Source organism: Phalacrocorax aristotelis, chromosome 10, assembly GCF_949628215.1.
Source record: "Phalacrocorax aristotelis chromosome 10, bGulAri2.1, whole genome shotgun sequence".
Lineage (NCBI taxonomy): Eukaryota > Metazoa > Chordata > Aves > Suliformes > Phalacrocoracidae > Phalacrocorax > Phalacrocorax aristotelis.
This window is the reverse complement of record NC_134285.1, coordinates 8,889,082-8,909,513: the sequence shown is the minus strand read 5'-3', so window position 1 is coordinate 8,909,513 and position 20,432 is coordinate 8,889,082. Positions and strand designations below refer to the sequence as shown.

At 36.2% G+C, this 20,432-nt stretch overlaps 1 protein-coding gene across 4 annotated transcripts in view; it reads left to right on the top strand.

Moving 5' to 3' along the window:
* LOC142062545 (transmembrane protein 180-like) overlaps window positions 1-20,432 on the top strand; it is a 23,036-nt gene extending 2,604 nt beyond the window's left edge. For 2 of the 4 annotated variants that reach the window (XM_075105062.1, XM_075105063.1), the window contains exons 2-7: window positions 1,209-1,393; window positions 2,143-2,877; window positions 5,612-5,766; window positions 7,272-7,355; window positions 8,392-8,535; window positions 16,136-18,364. In XM_075105062.1, the coding sequence (XP_074961163.1) occupies window positions 1,241-1,393; window positions 2,143-2,877; window positions 5,612-5,766; window positions 7,272-7,355; window positions 8,392-8,535; window positions 16,136-16,265 (1,401 nt within the window). In that variant the 5' untranslated portion in view covers window positions 1,209-1,240 and the 3' untranslated portion in view covers window positions 16,266-18,364. Of the gene's footprint in view, window positions 1-1,208; window positions 1,394-2,142; window positions 2,878-5,611; window positions 5,767-7,271; window positions 7,356-8,391; window positions 8,536-16,135; window positions 18,366-18,821 lie in introns of those variants that run through there. The other 2 variants (XM_075105064.1, XM_075105065.1) reach the window with 2 other exon arrangements.

Sequence of the window (20,432 nt, the reverse complement as noted above, 5' to 3'; positions counted from 1 at the left end):
GAGCTGCTTGTAGGTATGCTTATCAGGCTGAACATATTCAAGCTAAGTATTTTGATATTTGATAATTGCATAAAATTGGACAAAATTGTTAATATGTAGAGAAGCAAAATACAGGCTATTGACAAAAAGCAGGTTGTAAAGCTCTGGAGCTAGTGTGCTTAGTAAAGCTGAAATGTGAACCTGAAGTATCTCCAAAATAATGTCAGACATCTTCCTTCAAACAGGTGAATAAAGCCTCAGTGAAAAAGAGATACCTGGGAGAAGTATTTTTGTATTGGGCTTATAGAATCAAATCTGGTCAAGGACCATAAAGGTAGTCATTACTGTGCTTTAAAAGGTAGAGGCTCCCTGGAGCTAGCTATTCTCATGGCATAGTTTATACCAAGCATACTTCAGTTAATTGCTAGATAGATGGAAAAAGTCAACGTCTTAAAAAATAGTTGGCTGAAGATCTGTTTGTTACATTAAAGAACTCTGTATTCTGGGCTGAATATCTGTTATTTGGACATACTTAAAATGCTGTACATGTGTCACTTGCTAGATTTTATTTACCTGCAGTCTTTTATACTATGAAAATGTTTAAACTATTAAAAGGTGTTATGATTGTTTTGTGCATTCTGTTGATACCTCATTAGTTTATTAGGTGAAAGTGTTGCTTCCATGGCTTGTTAACAATTAACATTTAAGAATGCAAGGACAAACTTGGTATTTGTTTTGTAAGACATAGTCATCAAAGTGCATACTGCATTTGACATTCATACCAATGGAACATGTAAGGATGTGAATTGAGTCACCTCATTCATACGCAGCCTGTAATTTTAAAACTACGTAGCTAGCAAGAAAGATCTGAAATGTATGCAATACTTTGAACTCTACACCAAGATTAGTGTTTGCAATGGCAGATTTTTATATTGAGTCTGTGTACCAGTTAGGAAGGGATTCTTCTAAATTTTTGTCTACTTGTTTCATCTATTTTTAAGCACTGATTATACTTAGAAATGTCACTGACTTCTTAATATTTTGCATCTATTCAGTTTTGGGCTCAGTGTCTTATAACTCAGGAAAAAGTGTTTCTCATTTGAAAAAAAAGTAAGAATGAGGAAGTTTTCCTCTAAGAATCCATTTCTACACCTCTGACACACGAAAATCTCCCACGTCATTTTAATTTGGAAAATTATTCTACCAGCTGTTGTAATTCTTTTTTGTAGCTCGAGGAAGAAGAGAGTTGTACCTGTGGAAGATGAAGTTTGTTTTGGGGATTCATCCTAACGCACTGGCATATTCCATGACTACGTTAGGTGCTGGGATGATGAACAGTATCTTTAATTTCTACTACGTTAAGCTTTTCCTAAACCGATACAAAATTTCAGAAGTAGCATTTCATCAAGCACAGGTATTGTACAATGGAATATTTTGATTACCATGTTGTGCTATATGTCTGTTATCACAACAAAGTAACATTTTTTTCCTTATTAATTAATTTTGGATACATTGCAAATAGTTATACAGTAAATTAATATTAAATTTAGCTAGTCAATAAGTAATTGAAGGTACACGTAAAGCACATCGTTTAGAGTCTTTAGACTAAAAATCTCCAGATCTTGCTGGAAAGATTTTTACCTTTGATAGCTTCAAGTAATGTTCTAAACTAATCTTGCACCTCAGCATCATAGATATGTTTGACATTAGTGCTTTCCTATAGACTGTGTGAGTACTTAAATACTGCCTGTATTCTGCAAGCCATTATCTACGTGAGCAACTCATCATAAATGGTCTCCTGAAAGTAATGCGCCAGCTCATGTTTTGAATTACTTGCTGTTAGAGTAATAGCTGGGCTTTGCAAGATGAAAGTGTAGATATATAAGCCTTTGAAAGAGAGAAATCTTACAGACAAGGCTTTATTTCACGTGTAGTTGGGCACCTGCCTACTTATTCATCTTGTTTTTCAAAATTACTAAAACTTTAAATACCTTTAAGAATTTGGTCTAGTGTCTGTTTTGACCTGAGAAGCTTTAATCTTTCTTTAGTCTTTGAATAGAGGTTTATTTAAAATATGGTGTGTATTACTTGTGTTTGTATAACCTCTGCAGAAAAATCACACTAATGATAAACTCTGTTATGTTTCTTACTTGTTTGTCGCAGGTTGTATTTATGGTATGGAATGCCATTAATGATCCTCTTTTTGGGTATATTCAAGATAACTCCAAATTCGCATGCTGCTCAAGACGCCAGTTTTCCATTTTATATGGAGCTCCTTTATATGCGTTAGCCTTTTTGCTTCCTTGGTTTCCTTGGAAACATTATGAAGAAGGTGACTGGCTAAGTGGTCTTCACCTCATTGTTGCATTATGTGCTTTTGATGGTTTGCTTACATTTGTGCTTCTAGCGCAGTGCGCGCTCTTTGCAGAAATTTCAACAAGACATGAAAGCAGACTTCAGCTTATTAAGTACAACCAAGTAGCAACGTTAATTGGATCAACAAGCATTCTCTTTTGTGGCCTCATATCAGATAATATGGAAAATTTTGCCTATTTTCAGGCTTTCACTGTTTTGATCGCATCATTAGCAACAGCTTGTATGTGTTACACAGGCAAATATAGTACTAGTCAATATGAGCAAAGAGAAGTCTGTACGGAGAATTCTAATCTGGGAAACAGTGATGGAGCGCTCTCCTGGTCCTCTGTAATTTCATTGACCAAGCAGATTATGACAGAGAAGAACTTTTTGGTTTTTGTAACAATGAACTTCTTCCAAGTCTTCCACCTAGCCTTCTGCAACAATTTTATGATGATCTTTGCGGATAATCTTATTCCTAAGGATGTCCTTTCTTCCTCAGTAAAAAGTGTCATGTATGGAGCAGGCTTTATTTGTCCTCAGGTAGGCAGTTACACTTTTTTATTTCAAAATACAAAAACATGGTGTTTTACTAGTTTTCATTAGTTTAAGGTATCCATTTACACTGTTGGTTGAAAAAATGCTGTATCCGGCATAAGCCATTGGCCGTACCGAGAAACAAATCTAGCTCACCAGTGCTCTAAAAGTACTTCTATACACAGGCTAACCAAATGAAAGAGTAGGGTAGGGAGAAAGGACAAGCAGGCAGGCTGCTGACATATCTGTTTACAAGAATGTAAGGTGTGAGCATGGAATGAGTGAACGTTTTGTATCCTACAGGGTTTGTAATGCCTAAGTATAAAGGAATGAAAAACATGGTCAAGATAAAAAGTTTCTAAAAGCAAAATCTATAGAGTTCTGAATTATTTTCTCTTTGGTTTTGATTTGTAATACATGATGCAAGAATAATCTCTTCTTCAGGAAGTTTCTCAGATAAACTGCATAAAACACCAGCAGAATTATTAGGTATTAAAAGCATTGTTGAAATATGTGGTATCTCAGTTGTGGGAACCAAACTAAACTCTTAAGAGCTGCTTTTGGAGAATAATACATTCCCATTGATTTTGTTGTTGGCTGTCTTGGTCAGCTACATCTGCTGGGGAGAGAGGTACTTTCAAGAACGTGTCAGGGATGGGGGAAGAGTAATGAACTGGAAAATAAAAGAGAAAGAACACAAACAAGTAACGTGAGAACAAGAAAATCAGCAAAAATATGTCCCACAGAATGTAAACATACTTGCCAGCAGTGAATAAAAAATTCTCCTGTTCATTCCCTTCTTATGTCTTTCACTGGATCTTTTAAAACTTTCACTGTGTTTACTTGTTGGATTGCTCAAAAACTGAGTATCCTGACTTTCATCATAGGTGCTGATGATGATTAGAATTTCTGAAAATCAGGCTTATGTTCATTAAGTTGTAATGTTTTCAGTAAGTGAAATATAAAAGAAGATACATGAAAGTGCAACTGGAATTCACAGTTCTATTTCAGTTAATGTTTTGGCTTTTGCGTAAAAAACATACAAATCCTAAACATACCTTCTCTGTTCCGTAACTCCTAAATATCTACAATTTCAACTTTTATCCTTAGCCACAGGTTTAATAGTTTTTTTTTCTGTAAATCAAAGTTAGCTGATGAACTTTGGAAATAAATCAGAAACTGCAGAAGTTAGGAAAGTTTAAATAATTTTACACTCAATATATAGCAATCACTACTGTTGATAAAATCAGTGTGACAGTGCGAAACGAATAATCTTTCAGAAAATGCATATCTCTCTGCTCCCCAGAGACTCGTTGTCTAGAAGGTCACTGAACCATAGAGAGTTTGCTGTGACCTTATTTTCCTCAGGTTTTGTCCCTTTGAGCTCAAGATATAATAAGAGAATTATTTGGTGGCAATGTCCTGAACTTCACTTACTGGAAAAGCACCCAACCCATGTAAAATAAAGCCCCTTCTTATGAACAGTGGCCTGTACTAAACTAGAATTCAGCTTCTGTCTTAGGTTCCTTTTAGTAATGGGTGTGAAGAATAAAATCTGTCTACAAAGAAAACCTTGTTGCCGGAACATAGGCAAAGAAATTTAAATTTTCATCGTTATTTTTTTTCTTAGAAATATGCAGTCTTAGAAACGTGCAGGTAATATGGAATTTTCTAAATCATAAGTACTTCCTGAGACAGGGTTTCCTCCCAATTATAGGGAGACAAGATCACTTTTTTTTACCATAACATATATTACATAATGCCTTCCCGTTTCGAATATAAGCACTTCTCTGCAAAATGCCTGAAAACAGCCAGGGGAGGAGTATGTTTAAGTTTCTTACAACTGAATTTTTTCTCTTAGATCAACTTTCCAGATTGGTTTACCTCCCTGATCACTGGTTTAAGTAGAAAACTTGAGCTTCTTTAAAACATCATTTGCCACAGTAATCTTTGACTGTAGCATACTAGTTTTATTTGTGATGTTAAAGCATTTAAATGTGGGAACAAATGTACAAGGAGAATTCTTTCTTACTCTTCATCTGAATATTACAGTGTTCATCTCTGTAACACATAAGGAGGGAGAAAATGTGTATCTTTATAGAGTTTGTGAGTGTGTTTTTGTGACGGTATTGAGGCCCACATACATGTAGATGGTGACATAGGCTCATATAATAAATGCAGCCATATGCATTGTCCACTGGCACCTGCCTTTCTCTACTTGCTAGTAAAGCCTCTAAACTTGCTTAGATCAGCTGTCTTCAAAGTCATGCTTAATTTGTATGTGTCAGCAAATATAGTAGTATTAATGGAAAAACAATTAATGAAAATATTTTTGATCAGCAGATAGAATTCAGATGGCAAGATGCTTGGTTTACAGTTAATATACTGCAGAGTTAATTCTTTAAGGCATATCAAACATAAAGATCATGAGCATTAAATAATAGTTAGAGAAACAGTATTTTCCTCAGGATATAGTAGTTCTCAGCTGGCTAGTTTTGAGTGAAAGGAGACCATTCTTATCTGGTAGAGGTAGCATAGAATGAGCCAGCAGATAGTTCTCTCTGTTCAATTCCTATTGTTTAATTTGGATTGAACTTTTTAGAAAGGGTTGGGTTTGTTGAGGTTTTTTTTCTTTAATGAGTTGTAATAATGTATGTCTGGTTTGTGTTTTATAGCTCTTCTAATGCTGAGATATTGTACTATATCTTTCATCATATATGTGTATATATTCTCTTTCCAGTGCCTTGTTCTTCTCAGTCATGCTTTGTTGAAGAAATTTGGTTATTACAGAATCATCTTGTTTTCCTTTTACTTCGAAGGAGTAGCTGCTGCTATTATGTTTGTTTTAGGACCAGAACACTATTATCTGTTGGCATTTTATCTCACAACAAACATGTAAGTAAATACACTTCCCTATTCATAGATACAGCTTAAATAATTCTAACAGAGTGAACACTTGTTTTTAATAGCATGAAGAGTTTGCAACTGCTTTTATTGTTTTCTTTCTGTTCTGTTTCACTTGTCAGAAAAGTTTGAAACTCCAATTGCACCTTTTATTAGCTTTCATTTTATTCTGCTTCAGCTTTTAATTTCTGCTTAAAAAAAAACAAAAAAGCCTTAAAAATTAACAGTAATTAAGGTTTGCAGCCACATACCTCCAGCCACATATCTGCTTTAACACGAGATTCAAGGGAAGCAGAACCTCTTCTCATTCACATAGACACAGAAGATCTCAGGAGAGGTACCCTGCAGAGACTGTTTGCTAGGAAGGCTCAGACCTCACTTTGTATTGCGTGAACTTGTGTGTTGCACTGTGAAAAAAATATTGATATATCAGGTATCTGTTACGTAACCGATACTGAGTCACATTGTCACTGGTACTGGGTGAGTACGATGCCAAGAAGTAGTATTTTCACAGAACTATATTGTGATACATGGAAAACCTTGTTTAAAAATAAAGACCTGTTTGTAACAGAATATCATTACAGCTTACTATTGTTTTATTTGTTCATTTTCTGTTTCACTGCTTGCTTTCTACATGTTCTTTCCAACGTTCCTTTTCTTAATCTCCTTTCCCCCCCAGCGCCATTTTCATTCTTATTTTCAGTATTTCTGTCATGGGCTACTGTAACATTGAATTGTGTGAACAGTAAATTGAATTTTATTACCTGCATACTTTAAATGATGAAGATATATTTTGTTTTCCCCAGGAAAAAATTCTAAGGTACCTGAAGACTGTATGTTTAAAGTACTAATTGTTCAAAGCCTCTCATAAGTAAAACCTAATCATACCCAAAATTTAATAAGACATAGAAATCACAATATGTAAGTTTGTGGTTTCAGTTAGCAGTTTGTTAAGAGTTGGCTTTGTGTATGTTTAAATGCATATATATATTTTTTAAATGTAATTTTTAAAAAATGTAAATACATATATAGGAATACATATAAAATCTTTTTACTATTCTAATTCGCCCACTTTGAAGTTTGTCTTCCATGTAGTCTTTCCAGTAATGCTCGTGTCCTTTTCAGATTTCAGGAGGACACTTTCAGTTTCTCTTTCTTCTAAGATGTTTCTTTTCTCCATGTCATTTAAATGACATTTACTGATAATCTCTACCAAGTATTTATGACCTTTTGCACCAGTGTCCGGGGAAAAAAAAAGAAAAAAACCCCTACCTTTTAGTTTTGTGTATCGATTTTTAATTCTCAATTAAAAACAGATCTAATAATGCTTTCAGAGCTGTGGTTTAAAAAGATAAATCACCACATTTTAAAGAACATCCCAGCTTTGTATGTTTGTGGAAATGTCAGTGTTGGGGTGTGTATGTTAGAAAGTTACAATTTCATTATGAAAGTGTATATGAGACTGTGAACATCTTAAATATTTTATCTTTCTTTAGGGTAATTGTACAAGCTTCATTTAGTTTGTTCAATTTGCCTTTGGCAGATATTGTTGATGCAGATTTAATAAAGCACAAGCGGAGGTAAGTCAGTTGTAACTGTTTTTCTTTAAATATCTATTTGCTATGTTACTATCTGTTACTATCTATTTGCTATCTATTTGCCATGTTACTCTTCCATAAGTAAGATTATGTCAAGGTAATGTAAGTAAGTGATCCTGGATCCTTGACACAGATGTAATTTTTCTAAGAGCAATTTAGCATCAGTAAAGATAAGAACTTGAATAAAGTTTCCTGCAGTTACTTCAGCCCACTAATTTAAACAGATTATGATGTCATTTCTAGTTTTAATAATACTATAGTATAAGCCAAGTCCTCCAGTTTTGTGTGTGTTTATTTTTGTTAGCTTCAATTTAACTATTTTGTAAGCATATACATCTATTATCACTTACGGAATTTTCTGAATAAGGCCTTTCCAACATGGCAGAAGCATTTAGAAAGCTTTGCCTGTGCCACTTAAAGTGCAAATTTCAAAGTCTAACTGGTTGCTCCTATCTCTCTGAAATAAAAACTGATAAAACCTACTGTGACGTAGCATATTACAGCTCATGGATCTTTTGGATTTTTATCAAAGTGCAGACAACTTCCTCTTGGTTCCATCAGTGTTTATGTAAGTGAAGATTCAATCCTGGTCACTGTATTAAAGGACTTGCCCCTCAAATGTGAGAGCTATTGCTTTCATGAAGAAAAAAATGCTTCCTTTTCTGGCCTCATGCATGTGAAGTCCTAAGTTGGAATTAATTGTCCATGCACTGCTCAGCCTAACTTAATGTCAGTAATTACTCAATGTGCACTTCAAAGTTGAACTTGAGTGCAAGTCATTTCAGAATTGGGGCCAAGTGTATATAGATCCTAGAGGTTTATTACCTTTTATTTCCAAATAAAATTGGATTTCATTATGATAGCTGGTCTGTTTGCTAGAATGTGTGAACTATAAAGCCAAGTATCACGATAGTTAGCATTTGCATATTAACAGGATTTTAAAAATCACTATTGTAATTAATATACTAATGAGTTTGTGTTGTGCATTCATTTGGGTTTTTTTCCCTAAATATTTCAGATCACCACTTTCCTCTATGGTTTTCGGTACCAATGCTTTGTTTACCAAGCCTGCCCAATCTTTGGCTCCAATGCTTGTGGTTACAATACTAAATCAATTTGGATATGAGAACCTGAATAAAGAAGTTGCTCAACCTGATCCAAGGTGAGTTCAAAAAGGATACTTTAAATCATAGAAATTAACATGAAATAATCCTGTCATTTAAAAAGCAAATTAATCTGCAATTAGTTTGCATCAACTGCACTTCAAAAATATGAGTGCTTTAAAAATATTTTCCAGTTTTTTATCTCTGTAGAAATAGAAATGTTTTCTAGAATTTTTTAATGAATAAAGCATTTATTGAACAATACACATGAGGATATCTACCTAATTTTGAAAAGCAAAGGATACATTTCAGTAGTTGACTATCTCCTGTTCTATTGCGAAAAAGGCAAAAAATATTTTGAGATCACCTAATACCTCTTATTAAGATACAAGTTCTCCTGGTTTCTGTGTTTTGTTTATGTCATAAACCTGCTTCCTTGAAGTTACAATCCTAATACAGTTGCATTTAAGATACATTTTTGTTTGAGAGGAAGCAGTATAATCACTGGAGGGAGGGAATTTGCCTCAAGTAGGAGTATAATTTTGGCTTCAATACTACTTACCATTCTAATGCTAATGATTTCATTGCAGTCCCTGCAGACCTTAATACATAGCATAAAGCTGTGGTTGCTAGTTCGCACTTGGAAATGCATGGGCTTTTATAAAAACAAATTAACAGGGAGTCAGTACACTGAGAGCGTCATAGGCTGTTGATTTATGGTCAACAAGAGTAAGTGGCAACGTAAGGAATAACTGAAGTAAAGACTAAAAGGCAAAAATCAGTCCTGATGAGGATTTGCTTGAGAGAACAACATGAATATCCTGAGAACTACATAGGTCTCCTAAATTTTGAGTAGAAACCTTAAAAAGCAGATAGAAGTCAATTGTATATGAACTTTTGTGGAGATAGCTCTTGAAGGAGAAATGACTGGTTTATGTGTCACCTAAGGCTTGGAGTAGATTTTGTATTTGAGGAATTTAAAAAAAAAATGCATGAGTAGAAGGACAACAGGTGGACTTCAGAAGAGCATCCTGACACAAGCAAAGATGACTGAAGTTTGAGGCTATGTGTGAGAACAGTTGATTTTATTTTAATGCATTCTGTAGATAGTCAGCCACTGAGATGATGTGAAGAGGACATGAACCTCATTATAATGTCAAATAAGATGAGTGATTTTTGCAGAAGGGTGATACATTGAACTGGATGTGGATTTGAGAGAGCTGAATATATTCGTCTTCATGATTCAGAGAAATTCAGATTTGAAACAAAAACTGCAGTTCTGATCCTTTTCAGTCAGAGAAATGATCCCTTTGTGGATGGATTTTAAATCACAGTAGCTATAAATCTTTTTTTTCCCCCAGTAAGTAGCCTCTGGACTATAGCAACAATAAATTTCTTGTATATAGAGGTGAAATACTTCACTCAATCTCTAAAACCTATATTTTCACTTGAGTCATGGTGAAATCTGATTTATTTCACTAGGGCAAGGAATAGCACAAAGGTACAAAGCGGAGATCAGTTAATCAAAGAGCAACTGAAGTACTCTATACTTCTCTTGCCCATCCCTTCAAAACTAATTTCTTAAATATGAAGCAGTCTGCATGTATTTTCTGGATATGTATGTGTGAATGTGCATGTTCTCCGGTTTGCAAATGGACTACAATGTGGGCATACAGTCCACAGACCAGACTACTCAAGATTGTTTCTAGGGAGTCAGTTTGCCCATGGCAATGTATTCAGACCATTGACTGAGCTAAAATTACTTACACATATTGAAACCCTATCAATCTGAACTCACATTTCAGCCATAGGCAGACAGCTAAAGTACACTTGCCTCAGGACAAAGTTGTTTGGGGAAAATCAGGAATTGAATACAGGAGACTGCTTAAAATATGCTCAATGTTTTGAAAAAAAAAATTTCACACATGTGAATTACATGTAATGAAGTGTTATGACCCATGCCAATACAATCTCAGCTGTGTCATTCCTCCTCCAAAGCTGGCAATATCTATTAAGTGTTCTGGAATGCATTTAAGTGAATTGTGAAGATGGCACAGAGGACCCTTCTTCTGCGTTAACAAAATGTTTGGGTCCTGAATAAGTGTCTTAAGAGTTTCCAGCAATGTTTACTGGGAGAAGAGAGAAGATGCAGTCCAAAACCATAAACTATTTGCTGAATTCTAAATTTCTTATTTTTTCTTTAACTGAAAGTTAAACCCGAGCAACAATGATGGAGCAGCTAATCCTGGAAACCATTTCAAGGCACATTAAGGACAATAAAATCATCAGTAGTAGCATGGCTTCACCAAGGAGAAATCATGCATGGCTTCACCAAGGAGAAGTCATGTTTGACCAACTAGATAAACTTGTACAATGGAATGACTAGCCTGGTAGACAAGGGAAGAGCACTGGATATTGTCTACCTCGACTTCAGTAAGGCCTTTGACACTTTCTCCCATAAGATCCTCATAGACAGGCCTTTGAAATATGGGCTGATGAGCAGGCAATGAGGTGGGTTGAAAACTGGCTGAATGGCCAGGCGCAGAGGGTGGCAGTCAGTGACATGAAGTCTAGTTGGAGGCCATTACTAGTAGTGTACCCTAGGGGCCTATACTGGGTCTGGTCCTGTTTAACAACTTCATTAATGATCTGGATGATGGGGCAGGATGTACCTTCAGGAAGTTTGGTGATGACACAAAACTGGGAGATGTGGCTGATACATCAGAGGGTCATGCTGCCATCCAGAGGGATCTTGGCAGGCTGGACAAATGGGCTGATGGGAACCTTATGGTTTAACAAGGAGAATTACAAAGACCTGGACCTGGGGAGGAACAGCCCATGCACCAATATATGCTGGGGGCCACCAAACTGAACATGAGCCAGCAATGTGCTCTTGTGGCAAAGGAGGCGAATGATATCTTGGGCTGCATTAGACAAAGTATTGCCAGGAGGTCAGAGGTGATCTTTCCCCTCTGCTCAGCACTGGTGAGGCCAGACCTGGAGTGCTGTGTCCAGTCCTGGGCTCCTCAGCACAAGAGAAACATGAACATACTGGAGAGAACCCAGCAAAGGACCACAAAGGTTCTCAAGGGACTGGAACGTCTCTGCTATGAGGAAAGGCTGAGAGAATTGGCACTGTTCAGCCTGGCAAAGAGATGGCTCAGGGGGAATCTTCTGTATATAAATACCTTAAGGAAAAGGTGCAAAGAGGATGGATTCAGGCTCTTTCCAGTGGTGCCCAGTGACAGGACCAGAGGCAATAGGCATAAACTGAAACACAGGAGGTGCTCTCTGAAAATCAGGAATCACTGTTTTACTGTGAGGGCAACTGAGCAGTGAAACAGGTTGCTCAGGGAGGTTGTGGACCCTCCATCCTCAGAAATATTTGAAAGTCCTCTAGACACAGTCCTGGGCAGCTGGCTTTATGGGGCCCTGCTTGAGCAGGGGGTTGGAGCAAGTGACCTCCAGAGGTCCCTTCCAACCTCAGCCATTCCATGATTCTTATTCTGTGAACAAAGTTCCAGTATTTAATGATAGTGAAAATATGAGTACATTAGAGTTATAGACAGGCAGTTGCTTTTTAGATACAGTCTGTTGCACTAGTTTTCTTCCAGTTATTTCACAGATCCTCTTACAAAGCAAAAGAATCTTAATAAGATGTGTCTTATTATCTGTATTTAGTTTTGGGGTTTTTTTGTATCTTTTGTATGTTAACGGTCTGTCGAGTGAATGTAGACAAGTATTAACAGGCAATCACTGGTCTCCTTTTTTAGAAATGTCCAGATGTCTCCCTTCGTTCCCTCCAGCATCAAAAATTTGAACATTGGTTTTTGTATTCTTAGCAACTTTCCACGCTTTTGCTGTAGTAAAACATATTTTCCAGCAATAAGTGTACAGTTGAAAATTATGGAAGTAAGCTTTTCGTATTCACACTGATTTTTGTGTAATATTGTCATTCCATTTCCTCATTCCTCATTTCTTGATATATTGCTTACTCAAGACTGCATGGAATGCCGGAGCTCACAAACTTTCTGGATTACTTCAACTTGCATATATTTAAAAAAAAAAAAAAAAAAGGTTGTAGCTTACAGGGGAAGGGTGTGTCTTTCTCCCCTATTTCATTTATCTTCCATATTTGATAGCAGTTTATTAATATCATCCTGCCTTCAGAAGTGGGCTTCGTAAATATTCTATCTTTGGTGCTCATCTTACACTGCATCGAAAACAATCTCTCTATTAAAATCTGTCTCTGGCACAACTGATACATCTTCTGATTCTTATGCCTCCAGCAAAAAGACTGTAGGATGAGACTACCTCACCTGCACCTCCTCATCATTCCAGTGATTATGTTGTGGTTCTTCAGCTATGTGGTATTATGATTCCTTGAAATTGTCCATGATCAGGATATTTCATTATTGCTTCATTAGAGTACCAAAACTCTGTTAACAGTACCAACCAACTATAAGTTGCTGGTTTTTAAGCTTTGCTTGTCTTTTTTGCCATCTTGCTGTTGTCAAATTAACAGATACATGTTCTCTGCCTTTAGTGAAGACCACATTCCTGAGCGGCTTATTAGGACAATTGGCATATTATGAGTTAAATCCTTATCCCAGAAGACTTTTTGAGACAATAGTTCATCATCGTCCTGGTGGTTTCTGTTACAGTTGTATTCTGCAGGGCACCCAAGCTGGTAAGACAGTAGAGAGGTTTTATACAGAGAGTAAAAGTCTAGAAGAAAGGAAAATTCAGTCCCCTTTTTCTTTCATCTGCGAGGTATCATAAGATAGATCAAAAATGAGAAAAAGCTTATCACTGTACAGTGATGCCAGTACTGTATGAGATCAGGCATTCCAAAGACCTAGACTGTCTTTCTCTTCCTCTGAACTGAAGCCTTTGTATTCACCATTCACATCACCAACCCCTTTCTTACCAGTTCTAGTATTTAATTCTGCTTCAGTGGTAATATCTTCCTAGTCACAGTGATGTCTTCTTCCTTAGGAGCAATCCACTATATCTTGGTTTCGCCTCCGGTACCATAACTCTGAAGTGTGACTTCTGCTGTGAATAGCGTACCTCTCTTCCAGAAGTCTTCTTGCTTTTTGGTGCAACCTATTTCACACATGTACCCAATTCCATATGTGTTACATATGATTCTGTATACATTAATATACCTATTATACCACATTCTTAGGGAATGTGGTCACTACACAGTGAAGCATTTTGTAGTAGAAGCTAGCGTAAGAAGTATTTTTTTAATATCCTTAAAATTTGAGCAAGAGCTGGCAGAATGGAGTGGTCCTGGTTTGGTTTTTTTTTTTGTCCCTTTGGTCCGTCATCACAGCAAAGCATTACCTGCCCCATATGCCTCGGGGTTTTTTGTTGTCTTTGGGTTGGGCTGATTTGGTTTTTTTTCGTTTGGGTTTGGTTTTTTTTTGCTCTGGAAAAGATACCTAGTTTTAAAACTCCCTCTTCTGGAGTGCCACTGCAACTACAGCTAACTTCTCTTAAAAGCGTGCTTTTCAAATTTGTTAACTTCAGAATGAAGTTATTTGACAGCAACTCTTCATTATTTATTAGAGGCACTTTAAACTGTTGATGCTTTCATACTGAATTACTGGGCTACATCACATTCTATTCAGAGTGAAATTAGGGTTTTTTAGTGAAAGATGGTATGTTTTATTGCTGCATGTGCAAAAAATGTAGATGACATGGAAATTTCTGAAGTTACCAGTTCAGCTGTTGTTATGATGAAATCTGAGCTCCGCTCTTGACTTATCCCAGACCCTTAATGAAATATTTTACTGTGCCTTGTTCTGTGTACTATAGATATTTTTTGCAATTCCTGCAGTAACTTAAGGTTTTACAGTACAACAGGCAATATTATTTTCTTAAACCAATATTGTTGCAATGCAACCAAATCAGGATTGCACCAGTGTGAGTGATTTGGCAGATATTCTTTCTTTTTTTGTCCTTCCTGTAGTCCATGTATAAAGATGGAATAATTTTAGTACTGAAAACTGCAATCCTTTTTAGCGTGCAGAACAGGCAAAGTACAAGCCCCAACATCCTGTTAATTATGCCTTAGTCCTACTTTCATCTTCAGACAGGTAAGTATTTTCTCTCTGGTCTCCCTGCTGACACTGCTCATGCAGTTAACTGCTGGCAGTTGTGATGGTGGTGCACATGATGTGGGCCCTTCTTTGCTTGTAGGTGGACGGAAAATGCAACTGAATACAGGCCAGTAAACAACGTCCAAATGGTAAATCATTGTCACTGCCAATAAACATTGGCTATGGACCAGTGACCTGTTAGTGAGCACTTCCAGTCTTAATGCAATTGTCCGAGTGATTAAGTAATTCACTTGTAAGCCTGTGTTTTTTGTTTCCTTATGTAGCATTAGCGTTAGCATGTACATGACTTGAGATAAATTGTGATCATTGTATGAGTGTGTGTATGTACTAAGGAATAAATCTGGGCTATGTTGCAGGTTGCAAGCATTTTTTCTGTTAAATGCAGTGAGACATGGGTTGATTCTTTTAGGATTCAGAGAAACTCTTAGGTATTATAAGCCTGCTCAGGTTAATGAGAGGTTTTTTTCAGAGATTCCAGGGGGTTTGAATTGTGTCCATAGCTGTTCTGTGAGTCTCCTATCTCATCCCTGAATGCTAAGGGAAAAAAAAAAGAAAATAACATAAACTGCCTCATGGAGAGAAAGTTCATTTAGGGGCTGCTTCTCAGCTTGAGTTGACTTTCCTGCTATTTAAGTAATTAGAATCCAATAATTAACAGAATGTCAGTAGATAATGATTCTAGCTACTAGATGACTGCCTAAATGTATGCTTTGAGCTGTCAGAAACCATACTGTTCATAAAAGGGAACTCCTTTAACTCCTGTATTTTCTTTTCTTATTCATATTTGCTGATGCTCTTATCTCTTATTCCTTAGAGAAGATTTAGATGAGGAAATACCATGCATCCATGAGAAATGAGAATGAGCATTAATTTCACATGTATTCTTTTTATGGTTTATATTATCTTGTAATCATTTATTTTAAAATTAAATAAGGCTTGATATTTCAAACAGCTGCTTACACCATACCTGAATTTTGTGCATTAATCGTGACTTCCATCTAGCACTCAGCAGCTACAAGAACACACTGTGGATAGCTAGTAGCACAGATTCTAATATGAAATTATTTTATGTAAATTAAAATGTTTCCTTCCATTTTCTGCTTTTCTTTCTCTTCCAGATTTTTCAGTCTTACTAAACCTTTTCAGATGCTCTGTTCTATAATTGGATTATATTGCTTAAATTGATTTCTATATTCCATAATACAGGTGTGTACTAAAGCAGCGAACAGGATCCTACAGGGTATTAAAATTAAGTCTTTGTGTGCTAATTATCCAATTTCCTCCCACCTATTATGAGAGGAGCAAACAACATAAAATACATATTTGTATGTAGAATTAGGAAGTATAATTGGAGTACATTTGGTATCTGATATATTTATATTTCTTTTATTTAGAGCTGACCGCACACAGTGACTTGTATATGCTGTATATGTGTATGTAATGTGAATGCTTTAAAAATAATTTGTTGTGAATTGACCATGAAAGTTAATCTTCATCTTGAAAGCTGTGTTTTCATCTTCTTTACCAGTTTGTTTTTAGGTCTTCATGATGCCATGTTCTATCTCATCTGTCTGGTTCCACTTTGCATTGCAGTCATACAGATCCTGACGTGGACTCCCTTTTCAATCCAGAATAGTCATATGACAGCCATACGCTAAATAGCTAGCGGTTGTTCAGTACATCTTTGGCTGAACTGTACCACAAGAGTTAGTATGTTTTAAATGTGAAAAAGCAAAATTGCATCAAATGGACTATTAGAACCATTTCAATAAAGTCATATTCTTCCATCTATATAGGCTGTAACACAGCCCACATTCAGCCTTAATGCTGAGCGTACACGGAGTTTCTTCTAGTTCAGTTGTTTGCCTTTAATGGGCTTTATCCTTCATTACCAAATGAAGTCCTTTCTGGTATGTACTGGTCACTGTTAACTCCTCTGAAGAATGGGTATGGCAGATCAGGTAAAGGAATCCCAACCCAGACCCTGGAATTCAAGGGAACTGTATTTTCTTAAGCTTACTGAAATATGGTGGATTAATTCTGCCATACTGATAAAATGGCAGATCACTCAAGTTAATCTGGAAGAGCCTGGGGGACACCCCTCATGGATGGCAGGGAGATGAAGAGAAAAATTTAGATGGTGTCTAGCTGACCAATATCAAGACAAATCTGACAGTACCACAAGAAGAGCCAAGAGTAGTTAACTACCCTGTAAAAGTCTGTGTACAGCTAAAGAAGAAAAGGATTAAAGTGGTGTTCAATAAAGCGCTGCTAGATATGGAGAAAGCTCCATACCTCCTCACTCCAAATGTCTCTAGTTGGTGGTAGGTAGATGTTGTTTTCTGGCTTTAAAGGGAAGATTATTTTGAAGGTACCACATTGTTAGTACTTCATACAGAATGTAATTGTGTTAAGAAAAACATTAGTGTATGGGTGTAGTAGTATCTGTCCAGTTAGCTGGACAAATCTAAGCACACACATATTGAATCAAGTTCTGCCTGCTTAGTGGTGTTGCACTGGCAGACTGGTTTGATGTGCTGGCAGTTGAAGTAAATTTCTGATTAATCAAGTTGCAGTTAGTTAATTTCTGATTAATTCTTACCAAATCTTTTCAGTTAAGCTTTTAAATAGGTCCTGTGATTTTTATAAAATAAAGGGGTTTTTGACAAAATTTCAGAAAAGTTGAATCCTCTCTTTATTTCACATGTGTTGTACTGATAAGACACATTAGCATGTTTACAATACCCCTGTTCAATAACTATTCTTTTTCCTCCATTATATCCAGTGGGTAATTGTGTAATGATAGATAGCTTAAGTACCATATTTGTTCTTTGTTTTGCCGGGACAAACATAGTTTTAGAAGCACCTTTCTTACGGAGTGCCAGCCGCTTGAAAGTACAAGAAGATGCATTGTATGTGTCCAGATTTTAAAGTGCTGAGGCAGCTCATTTCTAAGGCCCTACATTTATCATGATAGGTAAGTTGGAAAAGAAAGGAGTGTCAGAAGTTGCCCTGTGTTTTGGTGGACACTAGCCTAATTTCATGAAGAAGTTTGATATTTGAAATACCAGTGTTGGAAAAAATAGTCTTTTGTGCCTCGGTTTTTACATTTGTAGAGTAGAAACAATGTTGCTTTCTTGCCTTTTTTGAAGTGCCAAGTGCCTTCAAAGTGATGAGTGAAAAAGTGGGATAGCATTGTTAAATATTTAGAAATCCAAATGAACCCTTTTATAGGAATATGAAGATTTATGTTAAAATGTAAGAAGCCAGAAATTGTGATGAAGTTTTAAGTTGCATTATCTGGTTTTTATCTCTGTCTTGTCAGAGATGCCATTATTCATTTGCATTGTACATGCTAATACCATTATGTACACATACTGGTGTCACTTGTATTTACATGTCAAAAGAATATTTACACAAATATCAGAGCAGCTGTGGACTGTGTGTTTAGACTCTGAATTTTAATAGATTTACTGTATTGTATGTATGAATTTTCGGCCTGAAAGGCAGAAGGGGAAAAAGCCAAAGGACAAACATCTGAAGGAATTTAAGTTGACGTTATCTGATTCATTATATGAAACTGTTTTCTCCCTGACAATTCCTTTAAAATGGTAATAAATAACTTAAAATAATTTTATTCTTCTTCACTGTTTCTGTGTTTCCTAAATTTCATATGTTCATCCTATTCTCATAGAATATATATTTGCTTAGGTGAAAATGTTATTGTTCCACAAATAGGATTTATTAGATGACTGTTTATTACTTAGTTGTAATATTAAGTTATTAGAACATAGTGTACAACTGGGAGAGTACTGTGCTATGCAACAGGAAAGCTAATAAGTGGTTTTAAGAGTCAAAATTATCCCAAGAATTCTTTGAAATGATCAGAATTTTCTGGAAAACATTTGGTAAAGATACCATTTTATTTATTGAAATAAGAAAGGAGTAAGGGGTGATGTGACTGAAGGCACAGTTTGAACAGCCTCTATGAACTTGCTGCATCTTTAGAATTAAGACAGGAAAAGTAAATAGCCAAAGATTTCTAAGCAAGACAGCCTTAAGATATGAGAGGTTAACTGTGTAGGATAAACTAGTTTAGAAAACAAATCTGAGAAATACAAGACAAATTCTTTAATATGTAAAATATTAATAATTTTGCAAATTACTAGAATTTATTATTCCACATTTGTCTGTCCTATTTCTCTTGCCATAAGGCCAGAAAAAAAAAGTGTCATCACACCAATGGTCAATCCGAAAGAGGACTGGGAAACTGCTTTTAACTCCAGTGGTAGTGATAGAAGGTTGGTGGTATGTGATGATTGACATCGCTTATTCTCCATTTCTCTGTCATGCACTAAAATTTGTTATCCTCTTCTAAACCTACATGATTGCTTTGGGCCATGAATCAAGTAAAGGATGATCAAAAGCAAAAGTTCAGTGTCTTGCAACAGCTGGTTTGTCTGCTTTCTCTCCTTATTAACTAATAGTATCTGAGCTTGAGATCCTGCTGCTGGAAAAATGCCCCAATTTAATCTTGATGATTTAAGAGTGTCTAAAATAGTCTCATAACTGATAAAGAGGATTTAAGTGTGTATAATGTAAAATATGAAATGCTGTGATAACTTCAGGGAATGAGAAATTTGATGCTCGAATCCCATTCTTAGACTTTCTCTATAAATTCTGAGAATTTGGACCATAATACACTGAATTTTATTTATTGAAAATCATTTGGTAGAAGTGTCTACTAGATTTAAAAGGATGTTATCTAATAGACATGAAAGAATGTTAGCCTAATATAGTAGTAATAGAATATACGGTTGTGAAAACACTGAAGAAATTGCAACAAAGCATATTTAATTTTAAGTAGGAAAAAATCAGATTGATGTTTTGTGGAGCTTACAGGCCTGCCTCTGGTTTCATCTTGTACAGAATGACCTTCCCAGTCTCCTGCCGTGCTGATTTTGGAACTGCTCAGTAATTCATGAATATACTGTGTTGACATGGCTAGTAGGATGTTTACATTTGAATATGGTTGTACAGCCTAATGGGTGCTGTCAGGAAAGGCAAGCTGGAAGGGAAAGGAACAGCTAAGATAAGCTACATCTCCACAAATACTTCTGAGCTCTTTCTTACAGAATGAAGCCAGGTCAGGAAAGAGCTCAGTAATACATGCAGTCAAAAGAATTCTAGCTGGTTTTGTACAGGAACACACAAGGGAGACTGGGGGGGAGTTGTCTTAGACAGCTGGAGAAACCCACAACTGGGCTTCCTGGGTTACCTTTGGGAGAGAGGATTTTAGATAGATATCTATATTTGTTTATCTTAAAGACCTCTTTTTGGTAATCACTTTCTTACTGTTGTTTAAATAATAGAAGGGAAAATTGTTTCATTGCTGTACTTGATGGAGAAAATGGCAGATTTACATCCTAGAATAGGTGAGGAGGCTGTGGAGCCAACCCTGTCGCTGTGAGTTCTGCTCCAGAAGACCAGGCTCCTTGTGATCACCACAAAGGAAACGCAGTGTGATTAAAAAACTCCTTCCTAGGTAGCTGTTCAAACCGTGTATGGTTTGGACCTTTGGGACCCTAGGTGTTCAACTGATTATAGAAAATTTCCACTAAAAGAAAGAAGAAACACTACCTAAATAGTTGAGGAGAAAGTAGGAAAAAAGAGATCCCTTTTTTTCTGGAAATCCTCACCCAGCACACTAATTGCTTTGAATGACATATGCATACATTTACACAACAGTTTTCTGAGATTGTCCGGCAATTGGTTACAATTCCACCAGCCTATATGCAAATTACAATACATCAAACTTATTACCT